This window comes from Notamacropus eugenii, chromosome 5, assembly GCF_028372415.1.
Source record: "Notamacropus eugenii isolate mMacEug1 chromosome 5, mMacEug1.pri_v2, whole genome shotgun sequence".
Taxonomy (NCBI): domain Eukaryota; kingdom Metazoa; phylum Chordata; class Mammalia; order Diprotodontia; family Macropodidae; genus Notamacropus; species Notamacropus eugenii.
Genome location: NC_092876.1, coordinates 417,704,726 through 417,726,209, shown reverse-complemented (window position 1 = coordinate 417,726,209; position 21,484 = coordinate 417,704,726). Strand labels below are relative to the sequence as shown.

The 21,484-nt window shown below is 38.7% G+C and overlaps 1 protein-coding gene across 4 annotated transcripts in view; it reads right to left on the bottom strand.

The window, feature by feature from the left end:
• Positions 1–21,484, bottom strand: part of GABPA (GA binding protein transcription factor subunit alpha) — a 76,027-nt gene that overhangs the window by 53,689 nt on the left and 854 nt on the right. For 2 of the 4 annotated variants that reach the window (XM_072614896.1, XM_072614895.1), the window contains exons 2-3: positions 13,197–13,275; positions 2,391–2,535 (exon numbers count right to left, since the gene is read on the bottom strand). In XM_072614896.1, the coding sequence (XP_072470997.1) occupies positions 2,391–2,535; positions 13,197–13,273 (222 nt within the window). In that variant the 5' untranslated portion in view covers positions 13,274–13,275. Of the gene's footprint in view, positions 1–2,390; positions 2,536–13,196; positions 13,276–18,621; positions 18,675–20,729; positions 21,444–21,484 lie in introns of those variants that run through there. The other 2 variants (XM_072614897.1, XM_072614898.1) reach the window with 2 other exon arrangements.

Genomic DNA, 21,484 nt, shown 5'->3' with positions numbered 1-21,484 from the left:
CAAAGATACACAGTTTCATTCTTTTTCTGCAGTTCCTCCTACAATGATTTAAATTTCTGGTTTACACAATCGTCCTTTATTTCCTTTTTGATTGAGTCAGCTACTCATCTTCTAGAGTTAGAGTGCGTTGGGCATTGAGATGGTTAAGTGAGTTGCCCAGGACTCAAGATTCTAACCCCAATCTTCTGTACTCTCAGGTCAGCTCTCTATCCACTATTCCACACCCTGATCAGGAAAGTCTGAGTTATCGAAATCCTGTGGTCGACACTCATTTGTTATGTGACCCTGGGCAAGTCACTTAAATCACCTTAAGTCTCAGTTTCCTCAACACATGAATAATAATAACACCTACAGAGTTGTTTTAAGGATCAAAAGAGATACTTCTAAAGTGTTTGTCAAACTTTACATGCCATTACCATGATCATTCTTACTTCTTGAGTTCATTACAAAGAGTGAGATTGTTTCCGACAAAGCCAGTTTCATTTCTGATGCTACCCCTCACTCCCCTGTGCAGCAAACTCCACTCTCCTCCTGTCCTGGGTATTCTACCCATTGTCTTCTCCTGGGTAGCTTGTACTCTTTAATACTTATTTTCATGTTGGATATATTTTTTTGTTCCTCATTTCCTCTCCTCATGTTTTTTGCTATGAGGCAATTTTTATTATAAGCACTTTGTTGTTGTTTTTCCTTTTGTTGTTTTTGAGATGATAAAGGTGAAATGGGATTTCTTATAACATCTTACTCCTCTATCCTGCTGTAAGTCTCCCCAATTCAATCAATAATTTCCAAAGTAGCCTCATTAAAAATAAAACAAAAGGTCATCAGTTAAATGTTTTAGTCACAGCTGTGGGTAAGAAAGTTTCCTACGGGTTCCTTTCCTTTAGTTTTTCTACATAATGTTGAATTAAGAGATTTTGAAAGCATATTGGAACAACCTGAACACCAAGGCAAACCATGTGGGCAGGATCTTGTTTTGTGAAGGAGCAGATATCATGGTATCTTTCACTAAAATTTCATAATGTAAATTTCATATTTTTTAAGATGACATGTTCCCATCTTTTAAAAAGAGAAGCAAGGATGTTTTCTTTAGTTTTGCATGTAATAGCTACATACACTAACAAGAAAATAAAAAGGACAGGTCCTGAGTAATTATGTTCATATAACTGAAAGACCTAGTTTAATTATGAATTGTTCCTTGTACCAAACCAAGCATTTGATTTATTTGAATTTTTTTTTAAATGCCCTTCTCTTGCCTTGGGATCCATTGAGATGGGAGTGCTAACGAAGAAACAGCCAAGTAATACGGGAAAGGTAAAAGGAGCATGAAAGGGTTTTGGCTTTTTGTCTGGATCTATGATTTTATTGTTATAAATGTTATGCAAATTATAGTCTTAGAATGGCTTTGGGTTCCTAGAGTTTAAAAGACTTCGCTGGGGTGATAGAGCCAGTATAGGTCAGAGAAAGGACTTGAACTCAGGTCTTCCTGACTCTCAAGGCAGTTTTCTTTCCATTATACCAGGATTTTTTTCATAAAGGATAAACTCCCAAATAATTCAGGAAACTATGTAATAAGAGTGAGACCTAGTCTCAGAATGTGATAGTGATCAATTCTAGCTACCATGATTAAAGGTCCTTAAGAAAAATCATTCAGCTAACTTTAATCCTATATATACCTTTGCTTAAAAAGGATACAAATACTTTCCCTACTGAAAATGATAGACTATGAAAGAACATCGAAGATAATTAGTTACAGTTCTATTATAGGTGAAATCCTGTTAAAAGAAATTTCAAATGATGAGGAAATCGGGGCATTGAGAGATTAAATGGCTTGCCCGTAGTCAGAAAGCTACCTGCCTACTGGCAGTGCTTAGATTAGTTCCAGGTCTTGTTTATTCTAATCCAATGCACTCAGAAGAAAACAAAGGTATTCTTATACTATGAACTTGATACTTATATTTCCATAAACAAAAAAGAAAGAAGACTGCTTATAAAATTGTGACTTTAACACATATAACAGTTTCCAAAAGTAAACTTTAAATTAACATGGTAGTTCTCTTTATCTGTGTCCCCTTCTAAATTTTATTTTGTTCTTGTATTTTTCCAGTGTGCCTTTCAGTTAAATTATATGGTCTATCTGCACTTTGAAAAACATAGATTGGTGGGAAATTGGAAGTCATTTGTTAGGGAAAGATTTTCAACGTGATAACAGCTGCTAATAATATCTTTAACTGAATTAGGTCTGTATTTACTAAATAATTCAATCATATCAGAGGAAAAAACTACTAAAAAGACCATATTTTCTTCATCACAAATAAAGAACTAAATTCACTCACATATTCTAGATAAAATTGAACTACTGATGAACATAACTCCATACTTTTTTACTTTACCTGAATATCTTGCAGGCAAATTTCATGTGCATCCAATGAACACTGAAGTCTTGGTTCCAGTAGTTTCTTAAGATTCCCTATTGGTTCATTGATGTCTATGGCCTGACTCACACATTCTGCAGGAGTGTAGGTCTGCTCTACAATGCTAAATATCAAAGGATACAAAGGTTAACAGTTAAATTCTTTGCTGAGAAAATAACTAAAGAAATACTAATTTACCACTATAACTCAGCAATACATATTTTAAAATCTTCCCAAAATACCAATACAAGTATCTGTGCCCATCTCCCTCATGCAATACATACACACACACAAATACATTATATTACATTATTATATATGTATATATTTTTATGGGAATATTACATTTAGATAATAAAATATCTTATTTTTAAATTACTTTAGTTTTTTTGTAAAGAAAGATTAACTCCTTTCCCAAAATTTGAACGTAGACCATCTCAACATAAATGCATTAATGGAAGCAACATAAACTGCATGAACTTTCATCTGGCACAGCCCAAATATTATCACCAAAAACCTGCATGATCATCAATTTACTAAGTAGACTACTTGACCCTAAGAATATAAAATTCTAGAAAAACGAACACGGTAAAATATGACACAGTCAAAGAACAAGAAACTCTGGTAAAGCATTTTATTTACAACACCAATAATTCCTTTTCACTCATATAGCTACTACCTTCATTTAGGCATTCATCACTTATCATTAATTAGAAAGTTTCCTAATTGATCTTTCAGCCTTCAGTTTCTCCCCTCTCTAAAACCCTTCAGGGAGCTGTGAAAACACAAGTCTTTCTACAACTTATCAGCCCGAAAACTTTCCATGACTTCCCTTTAACGTGTGTGTTTTCGTCCTTCACTGCTAAAGAAGACCAAGCCATCAGAGAAATAATGACATGACTTGCACTTGTTTTGAGTGAGGGAGGGCTGTGTAGGTCACCAGCCTCACTTCTCCTCCAAAGCCATCTGAATCCAGGGACCAGATATTCATCAGGATGACTGGAGATGACCCAGGATGAAGCAACTGGGGTTAAGTGACTTGCCCAAGTCACACAGCTAGTGAGTGTCAAGTGTCTGAGGTGATATTTGAACTCATGTCCTCCTGACTCCTGCACTGGTGCTCTATCCACTGAACCACCTAGGTGCCCTCCCTTTAACATAAACACCCTTAGGCTACCAAAGTCCTCAAGATTTGCCTTTAAACTCTGAACCCTTAATTTAAATTACATCCCTTCCCACCCTCTTTGTTCCAGGCAAACCTCATTACCATTTCCCCGTTCCTATTCTGCACCGTATTCTCCAGGTAAGTGGACCTCAATTTCCTCATTTATAAAATAAAGAGATCAGGGAAAATTACCTCCCTGGTTCCTTCCAACTCTAAATCTATTATCTATAAACAAACTCTACAGGAAAGTTAAATAAAGCAAAATATAAGAGATATCACAAAAATAAATGTCTGTTGAAATTAAATTAACTTAAATTCCAGCAAGCCATCCCTGGTTTAAAATGTTTTCTCTTCAAATGTTATTGAAGTACTTTGGATTTCTCTTGTTCCAGATTCACATTCCATCTTCTATAATATTTGTGCATATAACATAAATACCTATTTATATCGCTATGGGATTTAACTATCATTTTCCATCTCTCTATCAACAGTAACTGGCACCTTTCCTTTTAAATATCTGTGCTTAATAAATGCTAACTGACTACTTAATCAACATTTGCTCATTTGAAACTGATTTCAAATTATAATACAAAGTACAACGCATTTCAGAAGGTACTCTATAACTGTACTTTAAGTCCAAGTGTCAAAGTGGTTAGATAAGTTTTTCTTCTAGATGACTGTATAAAAGGTTCAAAATACAGTTGATGAAGAAAATTTGATAGTCACATCCAAATGCATATTTCTAATTAAAATGTGTATCACATAGTGAATCCCCTATCCAGATTCACACCCTCCACTGTAAATCATCCTCTTTTATTCATGGTACAAATATCTGCTAAGCACCTATTTTTCACTGAATACTAGGTGCTCTGAGGGTTTGACAGAGGATTCTTGGTCCCAATGAATAAACAGGAGCCTTCTTCCAACTTGTTTATCTCTGATACACAGTATTATATAAATGTCAGTAGTATAAATGTAATTAGTAATATAAGTGTTAGCAGTATGATAACCACCAGATACTGGGACTTGTGTCAGTATCACACAGGTAATCTTTACTGGACAAAATCATAGATGTGTTTGATGTTTTCAAGCTTTAGCTTCTGACATAGGGCAGAGTGGATAGAGTACCTGGCCTGAAGTAAGGAAGACTCACCTTCCTAAATTCAAACCTGACTTCAGACACTTACTGGCTGTGTGATCGGCCCTGGGCATGTCACAATTGAAAAACTACTTAATAGTAACCACCTTTTAATATAAACACTAGTCAATATACTGTGTTCACTAAATATGGTACCCAATTTAGCTGTTTTCCTTATTTTCCTCAAATTTCTAAGCAGAGATATGGCTACTTTCCTTCTCTATTTAATCTATATTTAAATCCTGTATTTAATGTAAAGGTGTGTCTCCTTTCCATTCTTCACCAAAAATGTTACATTCAGTTATACATGGCCTCTCCCTACATCTCCCAAACTAAACATTGTGGTGCATTTGAAAAAGTACAGGATGTGGCATCACTCAGTTAATTCACTGAGCATCTCTTAAGGGCCAGGTACTAAGCTAGGCAGTGGGGAGTACAAATATCCTGGGGAAATAAACACAAAAAGAAAAATGGTCCCCACTCTCAAGCACCTTAAAATACATAGAAAACAACCTACAAACAGAAGCTGAAAAGGGGGAAGGTACTGGCTCAAGGGTATAATAAAGAGTTCAGTGGAAAATGAAGAGATGATTGTTGGCCTGGGAGCCCTCTATAACTGGACGCTTTGGGAGAAGTCCTTTGTTCCACTCTCCAGTCCTCCAATCAGAGGAGAAGAGGGTACTGATGAGTTATGAACATCAGACTTGATGCAAACTTGAAGGATGAGGAGTTTCTTGATGATAAGCTTTCCTGGAGCCATGATGGAGTCCAGTTCAAAAGGGTGCAGCTGGTGGGAAAAACCAGAGTAACTGGTTTTGAATACAGAGGACATTGCCCATTTCCTCATCTGTAACATGAAGGGATTGGACTAGATGACCTCCAAGGTCCCCTTCTAACTCATAAATATACATACACATATCTATGGTGATATCACAAGGTAAACATCAAATGGGGGTTCAGACAGTAAAAAAAAAAAAAAATCAAATGAGTCCAATATAGATTTATGTTACTTAAACTCAACTGGGCCCTCACTGCAGGAAGCAAACAATCTCCCTAATTATTCACTATCCTATTATCTTATTATTCTGACCTCGTTGTATGCCTATGAAACATGGACAGTCTACCAGCACCATGTCAGGAAACTGAATCGCTTCCATTTGAACCGTCTTAGGGAGATTCTGAGGATCACCTGGCAGGATAAGGTACCAGACACTGAAATCCTTGCTCGAGCTGAACTGCCAAGCATTGAAACTATGCTTCAGAGAGTGCAACTCCAATGGGCTGGCCATGCTGTTCAAATGCAAAATGTACGTTTGCCAAAAAGACTATTTTATGGAGAACTATCCTGGGGCAGGCAATCACAGAAGTGGTCAGAAGAAGTGATACAAGGACACTCTCAAGAACTTTGGATTTGACTGTGCAACATGGGAGACACTGGTACAGGACTGCTCAGCATGGGGTGCCCACATCAGATAGGGTGCTGTGCTCTATGAGCAAAGCAGAATTGAGACAGCACAAAGTAAACATAGGATGTGCAAATTTGGAGTATCTACCCCAAATATTCACACAGACTACCTGCACTCAACCTGTGGTAGAGCATTCTGAGCTCATATTGATCTGATAAGCCAGTCAGACATGGGGAAATTTCACTTTATTATGGTAACATCATTTTGGTCCTCTTGCAGAATCAAGGACAACAACCAACCATCTTCTCTCCCTGTGCTCCCCACCCCAATCCAACCCCTTCAGTCAGGAACTTTGACTCATACTATACACAGACAGATACACACACTATTTGCCTATAGCTCCACCTTTTCACCCCATCACTCAAAATCTTCCTTCACTATATCTTTTTCTATGCCCTTCTATGAAGAGTTGGCTCTTGTACTTGTAAGGCCAATTCCCTAATCCCAAGCCCTCCCATTTTCTCCAGCAGATTGCCCCTACTATCATTACCATTTGTTTTCTAATCTTAAATCTTTATTTACTGATTGCTTTCCCGCTGCCTATGAATAATGCCATGTCTTACCTCATTCGATCCTACAGTCACCCCATCTGTCATCTTGTCTGTCTCCTTTATTACACAAAATCACAGATGTGTTAGATGTTTTCAAGCTTCTTTCCCATGGCCTTAGCTTTCAATATAGGGCAACTGGGTAGTGGATAGAGTGCCTTGCCTGAAGTCAGGAAGACACCTTCCTAAGTTCAAACCTGGCTTCAGACACTTACTGGCTGTATGACCGACCCTGGGCAAGTCACTTAACCTTTTTTGCCTCAGTTTCCTTATATGTAAAATGAGCTAAAGAAGGAAGTCGCGAGTTACTTCAATTACTCCAAATGGGATCACACAACTGAAAAATGACTTAACAGAAACCACCTTACACTAGTCAATGTACCATGTTCACTAACTATGGTAGCCAATTTAGCCGTTTTCCTTATTTTGTTCATGTTTTCTAAGCAGAGATGTTGGCTAACCTCCTTAAGAAAGCCATCTATGCTAGTTATATCCATTTCTCCTCTCAGTCATTCCTCAGTCTTTTGCAATCTGGCTTACAACCTTGTTATTCAATTGAAACTGTCCTCTCTAATGTTACTAATTATATTTAAACTGCCACGACTAAGTATCTTTTCTTAATCCTAATTGCAACCCCAATCCCAACCTCTCTGTGGTCTTTGACACTATTAATTACTTTCTCCTCCTGGATACTCTTTTCTTCTCTGGGTTTTCAAGACAATGATTTCTCCTGGTTCTCCTATCTATCCAATACTTCCTTCTCAGTATCCTTTGTTGGTTCTTCATCCATATTGTTCCCACTAATTGCGGGTATTCCCCAAGGTTCTGTCCTGGGACCTCTTCTCTGTTTGCTCTATACCATCTCACCTGCTCCAATTGTCAATCTCTACACAATTCCCATACTGTTGTTTGTCCTTCATTTTCAAAGAGGACCAATGACATCAGACAGTGATGTCCTGACTCATGAATGAATTGTATCTAAGTGAGGCAGAGTTGCACAAAATCATCAGTTGTCAAAGACCACCGACAGCACAAAAGTCAAAATGACTGGCAATAACTCAGGATACAGTGGATAACCTTGGCATTTTCAATTCCTGACCAATTCTAATCGCTTCACAGTACCTGCTTCAGTCACCTTCATGGCCCTTGGAACAAACTTTTCTTATCCACCCAGAGAAGCCTTTACATGCTTGGGGTAGATAACCTCCTAATTCACTGATACGTTTGAAGTCTCTTAGTTGCCCTCAACCTGGTTTACTTTCTTGCCTAACCTCAAGTTTAGCTTCCCCAAATGCCTCTTGTGTTTCTCAAATTCAATGTCCTATAAACATCTGAAACATATCTAAAATAGAATTTAATACTCCCCCTAACCCCAACCCTCCTTCTTTCTGAATTACCTTATTACTATCAAAGACAATACCATTCTCCCAGTAGCTTAGGCTCAAGACATCAGTTTGATTCTCGACTCCTTAATTTCACTTAACCCTCATATCCAGTCCAATCATCTTGCTACCTTTACATCTCTGTGTCCCCTTCTCTTCACTCATACATCTGCTACCTTTTTTAGGCACTCATTAAATCTCACCTGGACTACCATATTAGTCTTCTAACTGGTCTTGTCTCTCCTCACTCCAATCCATCCTTCAATCAACTGCTAGGTCTACGTTCCCATCCTGCTCAATGAATGCCAGTGGCTCCTATTTCTTTCAGGATACAATATAAAATTCTTTATTTGGCATTCAAAGTTCTTCATAATGTGACCCTTTCTTTTCTTCCCAGTCTTCTTACACTTTACTCCTTTCTACACACCCTAAAATACAGCTAACATGGCCTCTTTGTAATTTCTTGACTACAACACTCCATCTCTCATTTCTATGCCTTTGAGCTGGCTGTACATTTAACTGGAAGGTTTTGCCTCCTCCCTTTGTCTTTTGGTTCTCCTAATTTTCTTCAAGACTCAGCTTGTTACTTTTTATAAGATTTTTCCTGTTTCCTCCAGGTGCTAATGCCTTCTCTTCTCAGAATGCCTTCCATCTATTCAGTAAATGTCTTGAATGTATCTAGTTATTTACACTTTGTCTCTTCCATTAGAATATGAGGTCCACAAAGGGCAGGGACTGCCTTTGCCCTTCTATCTTCAGAGTTTGGCACTGATGAGGGGTGGAAGGGGTGGAGGGGATGAGACCTCCCCACAAAGACCAGAGTACTGGGGGCAGGTAACCTGGAACGAATTTGCGGACTCAAGCATTCTTGAAGTCAAAGTGGTAAAGATTTATTACATTTTTCAGTGGTCAAGAGTTCTTAGGGAACTTACAACCTTAGAGGGGTACAGTTAAAAAAGTTTATATAGGATATTCTATAGTATAATATGTGTCAAGTGTGAGGACTAGGTGATTGGGGGTTGGATTAGGGAGTGGTTAAGGAATTGTTAGTTTTTAAATGAACATGTACTTTTAGTATTTATTACAGAGGTATTTTACCAGAGCTCATCAAGAAATAGCCCAAGGAGGGGCTTCAAAGCCCACAGAGACGTGTGGGATGGTCAGGACTGACAAAGTAATACCAGGCTGCTCTCATCAATATCTTGTTAAACAAGATAAACGTAAGGGAGTATATATACATATGTCTAAGTCTAGGATAAATGATTGGTCAGTGAATAGTAAATGTTGTTATGACTCAGTACAGTCAGGACACAGCTGGCTCAAACTAATAAATTCTATAGGTGTAGCTGGCTACTGTAGTAGGAAGAGAGATAATGATTGTTGCAAGGGCAGGCTGTTCTTGAGCTGGGGACAAACTGCCTGGGATAGTGTTTTGAGGAGAGAAATGTGATTTTAGAATTAGGGGTCCAAGCACCCAACCACCCCATCAGCACCATGCCTGCCACATAGTAAGCACTTAATAAAAGTTTGCTTTATGATTAAGAGATCATTGGAAGACTCCACTATTAGTATTCAGCATTACTATATCCCTGAGGATGTTGCTGAGATTGGTACTCTCACAGCAGACATGAATAGGATGGGTAGAGCCCAGGAAGGTGATCAGCCCACTGGTACCAAGATCCTTCATGAGGGCAATATTCCCAGTGGGCTCCTTTCCTTGCAACTGCGAGCTTTGGTCCTTGTGAAGATTTGGACACACAACCCGTCTAGTGCTTCATTTTCAGATGGTTCCATTTATTGTGTGCTTGTATCCTCTGCTGCTCTTCAAGCTTAATTTTGTCCCTGATGACTCTCTGAAGCATGGATCTTGACAGACTTCTGAGTGGTCTGCTGGTATGGACTTCACTGAGTGGTTGGAAGCCTGAAGGTTCAATGACTAGACCATCAAGTAGGGCTTTTGGAGGAACTCAGATGATGTGTAGCCTGGCAGACCTGTTAGCATTAGTCATTAACTACATAATTCCTTGGCTGGATGGAATAATGCTGTGGACAGATTATTTTCTTATAGTTACCTATCATTTTCTTTGATCAAGGCACCCACTTTGTCTTTAGTAAGCTGTTCTCTTCAATCTCATGTTTACCTTCCTCCCAGGAAAGTTGGGACAACTCATATCTCTGAGAGCCAAGAGGTGGCATTCAGGGCCATATGAAAGAAAGATGAGATGGCTTTCAGACCCCAAAGGCATCAGGGGAGTTTAACAATGAAAGGAAAGATAGTAGACACCAACACTCAAGAGAGGCTTTACTCAATTTTTCTGCCTAGTCAAAAGGCGGGGCAACAAGACCCCCCCCCAAAATTTCAGAATCATTATACTTGGAGTTGACAAAGGGCATATTTCAATGGGTAAATATCTTAGAGAAGTAAGCACCTAATAAATGTTTATGGATTGACAGCTAAGAGACCAGTCGCAGAGTGAGAAGAGAAATGCCATTTCAGGCCACATGACAGGTTGAAACTAGAGAATTACACAGCCTTAACTTCTACTTTCAGATTTTATATTTTGGAGATGTTTGAGAGCAGAGATATCTTGAGTCCTGATGGCCAGTTTTTTATTCCTGGCTGTTATCATCATAGTGCCATCTTTGAATGGCCTCCAATTCTATTGTGACTTTCTCAAGTTCATGATTTGGTAATATCATAGCTGTTCTGGCTTTGCGGGATGGCTCCTTTTGGCCTTGATCACTTATTTTCCTTTGCTGAGAGTATGCCTTATACACTCTTCCCTGTGGCTGTTTTATCTGTAAGAAGTTCGAATCAAAGTCTACCTTATTTATTACTGGACATGAAATATGATCTTGGTCCTAGAATGAACAAAAAAAATGGGACTAAAAGCAGGTAGGTGGGATATCTCACCAGTTATTTATTTTGCTTAGTCTCTAAAGGGCTGATTAAGCTACAAGGCATTAATGATTTTTGGTGCATTTGTAACCATCAGTCATGGGCAACTAGAATGGAGATAAATAAACCTTCTTGGAATGAACATTTATATCAAGTGTTCTCAAAAATGTTCTTAGTTGCTAATGCCTTCTCCTCTCAGATTGTCTTTCCTTTATTCTGAAAATATCCTATATGTACCTAGTTATTTACATGTTGCTCCTCCTTCAGAATGTGAGGCCCATGAGGTCAGAAACTGGTTGCACCTTTCTCTTTATTTGCAGAGCTCGTTTGGTCACACAGTAAGTCCTTAATAAAAGCTTGTTGGCTGACTCAAAGATCACTGGAAGATCCTTGATTTGCTCAAACCAGATTCCACTATTTATACGTAGTACTATATGGTTAAAAATGTTGCTGAGATTTGTACCTTAGAAGGAGTAGGAGCTCCTCAGAATGATTAAGCTGCTTATGTCCATGAGCCAAGTATGTTCCATTTAGAAAGGATATGAAGAACTGCACCTATGTCTAGCCCTGCTGTTTGCTGTATTCACTAAAAAGTTTTTCTAAATTAAATATACTTTCCCCAGTTACATGTAAAAATTTTAAACATTCATTTCTTAAAACTTTGAGTTCCAAATTCTCCTCCTTTCTCCTCAATGAGAAGTAAGAAAAAAATTTTAAATTCTCTGCGGAATGACTCAATCTTTCCAATTGTGAATTTAGGGGCCAATCTGTCCCTGGCAGTTACTCTGGACCAGAAAATTTCAGAACCAGAAAGGCCCTTAGAAATCATCTAATTCAGTGATATTAAACTCAAATAGAAATAGGGACCAATAAACCATACATAAAGATGCCTGTAGGACACATATATGACTTATATTTTAAAATTTAACATTATCTATATTTTATTGTATTTTTGCTTATTTTGTTAAATATTTCCCAATTACATTTTCATCTGGTTTAGGCCACACATAATACTAGGGAGTATTATGGGTTGCAAGTAGTCCGTGGGCCATATGTTTGACACCCCAAACTTCACAGAACAAATCTCTTTAATAAAAGGACTTGTTCTGTAAAACTTGGACTCAGTCCAAAGGCCACACTTGAGGACCTAGAAGGCCACATGTGGACTTGAGGCCACAGGTTTCCCACTCCTGGTCTAGCCCCTTGATTGCACTGGAAAAAAGTAAGGCCCAGAAGTTGATCAAGATTAAACAGCAAGGCAATGACAAGTTAAACTGAGAATCTAGGTTTCTGGTTTTGGTAAACTGTGATGTAGAATCTTAATATGCTACTTTAATCTTAATCCAGAGCTTGAAAACCTGTTGTGGATCTATGATTAGCCCCCAAATTTAGGAGTGAGAAAAATAAAAATAAATAAGTCACATTAAAAAGATCTTTCAGACTGTCATTCTTTTTTTTTTTTTGTCTGGAAATAGCCAACGAAGTACAAGAAAGAATAGGCTGCAGACAAAAGTTTAAATTGAATGACTGCATGTTCACATTTTATTATTAAATACTTGCTGTTTAAAAACATGTAACCTAGCTTTTGTCAATTGAAAAGCGCTATCTTCAGTTATACAGTTGGGAAGAAAGTCTAGAAGCAGTTACATACTCAGCAGACTTGCCAGATTTTACAAATACATTCTGCAAGTGTATCTGTAAAATCTTTCTGAATAGTCAGTTTTGAGAAGATCATACTGGGAGCAAAAGGGACTATAAATTAATACAACTAGTAATTTTTAATCACTAAGATGTCAGATTCTTATTTATGTTTCTGCTTCCTTAGTTTATGATGAATTTTTTTTCTTCCTTCACAAATGACTTCATTTATACAAGGAGGCTTGGTGAGGAATTTCATTCTATGAACGCAGGTCAGTTCCTTCTCTGTAACTTGAAGTCTTGGAGAGTTGTCTAGAGAACTGAGAAGTTAAGTAATATGACCAGGGTCACAAAATCTGAACCAGTCAGAGGCAAGACATGAATTCAGAGAATTCCTGGCTACAAGAGCAATTCTCTACACACTACTGCACACTACCTATTTAGTTAAGAGAAAAAAATAATAAATAAACCTTTCAGTCAACAAAAACTGCGGTTTCATTTCAGTGAGGAACATTAAATGATATAAATGAACTTTAATGTAATTTGTACCTTTCTTCTGTGCATTCTTGTTTCTCTGTTCCATCAATCTCAATTTCTATCAGCTCTTCTGCTTCTCTTTTAGTCATGGCTGGAAAAAAAAGAGAGACCAGTCCTGCAACATTTAGATTTTAAAGTTCAAATCTAAACACAACAAAATTGATGATACAGTGAAAATATAAACCAGATTAGAATGCACATTTCCTCCAGTGTTTTCTTACCTGAGGCTTAGCCTAGCTACATTCACAACGTAATATATAGCGATGGAAAAGATTATCCACATCCATTCAATCACTGGATATACACATTAATTTTTTTTAAGTTACAATAACTCAACTTATATTTGTCCTTTAAATTCCACAAAGCATTTAACTCACAACAACCCTCTGGGGTAGTATAAAAGTACACCAAGTAACTCAGAGATGTGATTCATATTTTGGGAGGATAAAAAACTCATATTAGGACTAAACTGACAAGGAATATTTTTATAAAACAGAGTTTTGGTTTGTTTGGTTTCTAAGTGGCTTATATAATTGCCCCAAATCAATGTGGATTGTAAACCTTCTATCTAGTGAATCTAGGAAGAGAGAAAAATGTGTATATGTGCTTTCCTCCCCCTAAAGATACCTTACTTTCTAGTGATCTAAAAAAGAAGAAATTTCTACTTGCCTACAAGTAGGACTCTATCAAAATCCTACCAGTAGTGTGGAAAGTCTATGGAGGTGGTAAGCTATGATTATATTTTCGACCATCCTATTTTCTCTGCTCATTGGTTACAGAAAATGTTCCTGGGAAGCACCTGTCTGGTACTGTATCATATTATCAAGGAGATCCAGATTCTAGGGTGGTATGCAGTTCATGAAGAGAACTCAAATCAGGGAAAATAACATTTGACATTTTTATTAAGGAAGGAGGCACCTTTCAAATCCCACAAGTTAATATCTTTTTCTGAGGCAAAAAATGAGGACAGTGTACAACATTATCCCTGAAGGAAGAACCGGACAGAAAAGGAGGTGTGTACAGGCTTTGAGAGGTTGATGCTTTAAAAGAGGTTTAAAATGAACTCAGTTGAATACAACCATTTTGACTCAATTTCCACACTTTTTCTCTTTCCCAAATCAGATTTAACTTCACTGTACAAGAACCATATTCTGGCTGTGATTTAAATGGCATGAGACTATCTGATAAAGACTACTGCACTTCTACAACATCAGTAATATCTGGTGTTTGAATACCTGAGATTAAGCTTCAGTTCTGCTGCTAATTCCCTAGATGACCTTGGCCCAGTCACTTCACTTTTTTGAGCTTCAGTGTCCTCATGTACGGAATTAAGGTACTGGACTTGATGACCTTTCAGGTCAATTCATTTGGGAGTTACTTTTTTTCTCAAGTATAAAGAATTATTCTTGAGTTTTATAATACCTTGAAGTCACAAGTGGGCCTCAAAATTCTGAATTTTTTTATTTGGGGTAGTGTTCTAACAGTTGAAGGGAATGAGGCAGGGAACTGTAGTAAGGTTCATTGGTTGGTGAGGTATGTGTTTTTAATAACATCAAATATTAATAGTACTGAGGCTATTGCCTGAATGAAGGACTGGATTTCTGATTCTTTTGATAGAGGTAGTGTTTTCTAATGAGGGAGATAATGTCATACTTATCTCAAGTCCTTTTCAGATTAACCACTGGGTTACTAAATATGGTACACATTAGGCCCCGAGAATAGAATTGTTGATACACAGGGAAACAGTAATGGGGAAAAAGATATAAATTTATTATTTTTAGGATGTGGAGGAGGGGAAGAAAGGAATAAGCATTTATTAAGGACACACTAGGTGCCAGGTACTGTGCTAAGCACTTTACAGATATTATCTCATCTGATTATGAGTCAAATAGCTTAACAGTTAACCGTATTAGGATGTGGTACAAAATGAAGCACTGAGATTTTAAAATTCTTTTAGGTAGGTTTTCATCCCTACTGATCTAGAAATTAAAGGCTGTAGTGGCTGCTACATTTTCTCCCAGCACTTGGGTCTAAGGCCACATGTCATCATCAGAAATTCAAGGCACATACCCACCCCCTATATATGGTTATAAATCAGAGAACAAGAAGGAGGACACAGGGCTCTTTGGAGACACAAGCAGCCCTGCTGAAGCTCCAAATCAGGCAAGAGAACCCTATTCTCTTTACTGGTTGGCTTAAAATATTTTGATGATAATGAGAGTAATGACAAGCATAAGTAGCAATAACTATGTGCCAAGTACTGGCCTAAGTACTTTACAGTTATTATCTCGTTTCATATGAGCAATTCCTCATGATTGAGGGCCAACACAGGGAAACTAGTGAAAAGCAGTGGGAGAGAAGCAAATGTACAGAAAGCTTGACCAGAAACCTCAAAAATCTTTATTAAATAACTTGTTTGAAAGGCTGAAAATAGGAGAAAAAAATAAAACAAAAACTGTAAGACAGTTGTATATGAAGATTTTTATAACAAACTTTTTTCTCTAATGACAGTGGAGCCATCACACTTGGACTCTTAACATAATAATCATCCTTGATATGCTACACAAGGAAGTTAAGAGTGATAAAACTAAGATGGGAAGAGTGGAGATGGACCACAGGAATTTTTGCTGAAGAAAACAATTTTGAGGATGCTGAGGAACTGATTTTCAGCGTATCTGAAAGAAGGGCAGTTATCAAACTTGTGGAACAAATCACGGACCAAAGAAGAGAAAGAAAATATAACTTCTAACTTTCTCATCTCTAAAAAATCTTTAAAAAAAAATCTACATATAAATCAAGTCCATACCTGAAAGTATGAAAAGAGAACAGACAAGTTTTAGAAAATAATATTCTACAGAAGACCAGTTGAAACTGATTGAAAGGTACAGACAATATAAGATCCCACTGGGCTTACTGATGTTAAGAAAGCATTTGAGCAAAGAAGATAAAATGGAAAATTTTTGATTACATAAAATTAAAGTTTGTGCACAAATCCAATGCAGCTATGATTAGAAAAGAAATAACCAAGAAAAAAAATCTTTGCAGCAAAGTTTCTCTGATACAGGTCTCATTTCTTTTTTTTGTTTTACTTTCTTCTTCATTCTTTTAAAATTTTTATTTTCATGAAAATTTGACTCTCACTTCCTATATTTCCATTGAGAAAGCAAGAAAATCAATACCCCTACCACAAACATGCTTAGTCAAACAAAGCAAATTTCCAAAATTCCAGCATGTCCAAAAAATATTTCTCAGTCTGTACTTTTATACCATCATCTATCAGAAGATAGCATATTTTATAAGAAGTCCTTTGGAACTGTGATTGATCATTATTGATTATAGTTCCCAAGTCTTTCAAAATTGTTTATCTTTACAAATTGCTGTTATAGTGTAAAAACTGTTCTGATCCTGTTCACTTCACTCTGCATCCATTTATACATGAATATTCCAGAGTTTCTCTGAAAATATACTTTCATCATTTCTTACAGCTATCACATTCATATATCATAACTTGTTCAGTTCATTTCTCCTACTGATGGGTATCCCAGTTTCCAATTTTTTGCCATTATAAGAGTTGCTACAAATATTTTTGAATATACGGGTCTTTTTCCTTTGATCTCTCTGGAGTACACAACTGGTAATGGTACTGCTGGGTCAAGAGTATGCAAGTATAATTTTTGGACATAGTTCCAAATAGCTTTCTACAATGACAAAAGTCTCATTTCGAAGATTTATAAGGAACTAATCTGAATTTATACAAACAAGAATCATTTGCCCTTTGATAAATGGCCAAAAGATATAAATAGTTTTAAAGGAAAACTCTAAACCAGGGGTGGGGAACCTGCAGCCTCAAGGTCACAGGTGGCCCTCTAGGTCCTCAAGTGTAGCTCTCTGACTGAATCCAAACTTCACGAAACAAATCCCCTTAATAATAAATATTTGTTCTGTAAAACCTGGACTCAGTCAAAAGGCCACATCCAAGGACCTAGAAGGCCACCTGTGGCCTTCTAGGTCACAGGTTCCCTATTCCTGCTCCAAAATCATATGACATGAATGCTCGAAATCACTAATAACTAGAGAAATGCAAATTAAAGCAGCTCTAAGGTTCTACCTCCCACACTCCAGACTGACAAAGCTGATCAAAATTGACAAATGTTGACAGGTCTGGGGGAGAATGTGCACACTAATCCTCTACTGGTGAAATGGTAATTATACCCACTCTGGGATAGCCAACAGTTACAAAACTGTATATCCTTTGATTCAGTGATGCCCTTTCAAGGCCTCAAAGGGGGCATAGGGTATGTTCAGGGAAGACCAGTATCTGGTGTGAGGGCTGCTGAGCCCTTTTCTGGACTGCTTTCTACCTGATCCACCTCTAACTTATGGCTCCAAGAAGTTATAGCATGCACAGAGGCCACATCCCAGTAAACTGGTTTTGGCAGACAGGTTAAACCAGGTTGAAGGTAACTCAGGGGTCTCAAACCCTTTGGCAAGTTAGGGGGGTGTCTAACCCAAGCATGTGGAGACTTTTCCCTGATAAAATGTGTGGATGAGAATAATTTGTTCCAATAGCCATGAAGGTGGCTGAAGCAGGCTTGTGGAGCGTTTAGAACTTGGTTAGAAGGAAGATAAGGTGAATCCTCTTAGAACTTGGCTAAGCTCTAAGCACCCCACCTCACCCCCCTCAATCACCTTCATTGGAACAAATTGTTCTCATTCAATCATTTCACCAAGGGAAGTGTTCACATGCTTGGGGTGAACATCCCCCTTACTCACCAACAGGTTTGAGGCCCACTGGTTACCCTCAACTTGGTTTAGCAGTGAGCTGAGTTGTTTTTGTTTTTTTTTTAACCAGGGTGTGGCCACTGGGCATGCTACAGCTTCTTGAAGCCAAAGGCCAGGAAGCTGAAACAAGCACTGTGGACTGCTTAGAGTTTGGTCAGATGTCTAATTTATTGCATATTTTAAAGCAGAAGTGTCAAACTCTCTCCCCAAATTGCCTGCAAAACTCCCAAGAACAGCCCTGAAACAGATTAAGATGTAACTGGGAAAGTCTTAACAAAATAAATACAAATGCAACGGCTTTAATGTTAATTTGTGGTTTTCTGGATCAGTTTCTATTTGAATTTGACACTGCTGCTTTAGAGCAAAGGGAATGTAACAGATTTGCAGTTTCATTTACAAGTCTCTTTATCTGTTTTATTTATGGATATTTGCAACTTATTTGGTATTTTTAAATTTTTAAAAAAGTTGAACCATATCGTAAAGGGCTTTAAATGCCATATTTATCTTAGAAGCCTGAGGGTGCCATTACCATACTTAAGTAGTATAATAGCATGGCCAAAACTATGTATTACAAAAACAGTAACACTTGTACAGTAGAAAAAGCACCAGATATGGAGTCAGAGAACCTGGTTTCAAGTTCTCTCATTTTTAGTACCTGTGTGACACTCCTGTGTGAGCCATTTAACCTTCCTGGATCTTGTTCCTTCTCTGTAAAACAAGATAGCTGGACATTATGAAAGATAGATTTATTAGAAGGGGGAGACTGACTCTTAAAATCATGTAGGTGAGAAATTCTGAGGGCCTGAACTAGGATGGTAGCTGCACAAATGCAGAGATAGGAAGAGATACTGGAGGAGAAGTGACCTGTCAATTAACAAAATATGGAGGTTTTAAGAGGGGAGGATCCTGGATAACCGATGTTGCTAATGGTGGGAGACTGACAGGATGGTGGTACCTTCAATTGGGGATATCCAGATAAGAGCTGTTTTGCAAGTGATTGGATATATCTGCCTGGACCCCAGGAAAAAAAGGACAGCTAGATGAGCAATCTGGGAGTTATCTAAAATAAAGATGACAGTTGAGCCCATGGAAGCTGTTGAGACAGTGGATGTACTAAAAGAACAAAAGAGGGCTAAGTTCAAAACTCTACATAATTCAAGACCACAGATTCATCTGCTTTCTCTCTCTACTCCTATAGTAACTCCATTTTGAGGGAAAGGTCCAGCCAGGAGTGGGGAAGCTGCAGCCTCAAGGCTACATGTGACCCTCTAGGTCCTCAAGTGCAGCCCTTTGACTGAATCCAAACTTCACAGAACAAATCCCCTTAATAAAAGGTTTTGTTTTATAAAACTTGGAATCAGTCAAAAGGCTGCACTCGAAGACCTCGATGGCAACATGTGGCCTTCAAGGCCCCAAGTTCATCTAGACCATCCATCCTTCATTTTCTGATCCTCATGTAGGTACCTCTAACCTTGCCACTTTCCAGCTCCCATTTGTGCTGTCTTCCCTCTCTGAGGAAATATTTATATACATACCCAGAGCTGAGCATGGAGCCTGGCACACAATAAGCACCTGATGCTTGTTGACTTACTCAAAAATAGGGGATAGGATGGAAAAACCAGAGAGACTATCCACAAGGAAGGGACATTTCAGAGTGTCAAGTTCTGCAGAAAAATACTGAAAGATGAGGACTGAGGGAAAAGTCACTGGTTTTTATCATAAAGAGTTCATTAGTGACCTTGTAGAGACCTATTTTACTTGAGTGGTAAGAGATGGGGAGAAAATGAAAGGGCTTAAGGAGCAGAAGATGAGACAACAGAGCAGCAATCAGGTTAGTTGCTTTTCTAGAAGTCTGACTGTTTAAGGGAGAAGTCAAAGTCTCCAGACTTTTAAAGCTAATCAGAACAGTTATTTGCCCTGTGCTCTGCAGTTGCCCTTTTCCTTAAAAATAACACCTTCCTACACTTAATCTACTGAGCTTTGGTACTCCCTCTGAAGTTGAGATATCCTGATTGTTGGATGAGTGAAAATTCACCTCATCAACTACAGACTATATAGAGAGGGCACCAGACTACACTCCATCTATCAAGAAAACAGGGCCCCACATCCTGCAATCTGCCCTGATGCCAAAAGTAGCAGTGACTGCTAATGCCCTTCTCCCCTTTTTGCCCTGGGAACAGTAATTGAATCAACATGACCCCTGCTACTAGAAAATCTTATGACCCTACTCAGAGGCAGCTGGATGGATAGAGCCCTGTATCTGAAATGAGTAAGAATTCAGTTGTGAAACCCTGAGCAAGTCACTTGACCTCTGCCTGCCTCAGTTTCCTCAACTGTAAAACAGGGAAAATAACAGCACCTATCTCACAGGGTTGTAATGAGGATCAAATAAGAGAATACTTACTTGTAAAGCACTCTGCACAGTGCCTGGCACATAGTAGGCACTATAAAAATGCTTATTCTCCTCCCCCGTACCCACTCACAATCCCTGTTAATTCACTAACCAAAACTCTCATCCTTGTATTTGTTAATATGTTCAACCCCCTGAAGACTCCAAGTGACTCATTTGTACATCTGTGATTCCAGTGCTTACAGTGCCTGGCATACAGCTGGCGGCTAAACAATACTTCATTCATTTAATCCCAATCTCTTTGTCTTCCATTGCTATCTTTTAAATGATCTTTGTTGCAATGACCCATAAATAGCCACTTCTCTCGCAGACACTTCACATCCACTAGACAACAGCTAAAAAACATAATTGACCTCTTGTGGCCTCAGTTTCCTCCCCTCAGCTGTACACGAGGGGCCTGGCGTCCTTTAAGGCACTTTTCAGCGCTGCATCTGAAGTTAGGAGATCCAGATCCCTTTATTTTGACCGTACAATGTCGGCGTGATAACTTTCTCGGTTTTTAAGCTCGGATAAAAGCTTAGAGAGGAATCATTAGATGAACATTAAGTGCGAATTCCTCGGCAAAGACCAACTAAGAAAGTACTCGCTGCTTTCGGGGAGTTAATCAGCTAAACTTTAGATTACACTTCAAAGTAGGCTCCCAGACATTCCAATTAAGAGGACGTAGGAAAATAATCTTTAAAGTTTACAAAACTCCCCGGTTCTGGAGGCAGCACCCTTCTCCTGGGGCACCGCAATGACTTCAACCTAAACCAGCCGAGTGCAGGCGGGGGGCCCGGGGCAGCCCCGGTCCACGAGCCGAAACCGGCAGCCCCGGAGTCCGTCCCCGCAAACAACCGAGGTGGTGCCGAGGTGGGGATGGGGGTGGGGAGGAGACAAGTTTTTAAGTATTGGGGCGGACGAGGATTCCGGGGGCCCAAGCGTCCCTAGATGCGGCCTCCGGGACATCCCGACGGGGGCTCGAGGGCCAAGGGGGAGGGGGGACGGTCTCCAGGGAGAAAGGGGGTGTCCAGCGAGAGCCCCCCCGCCGAGCCCGGCGCCTCCTCCCCGGGCACCGCTCAGGTCCCTCTCCCTCCAATCTCACAAACGGAAATAGGAGGCACCGCGT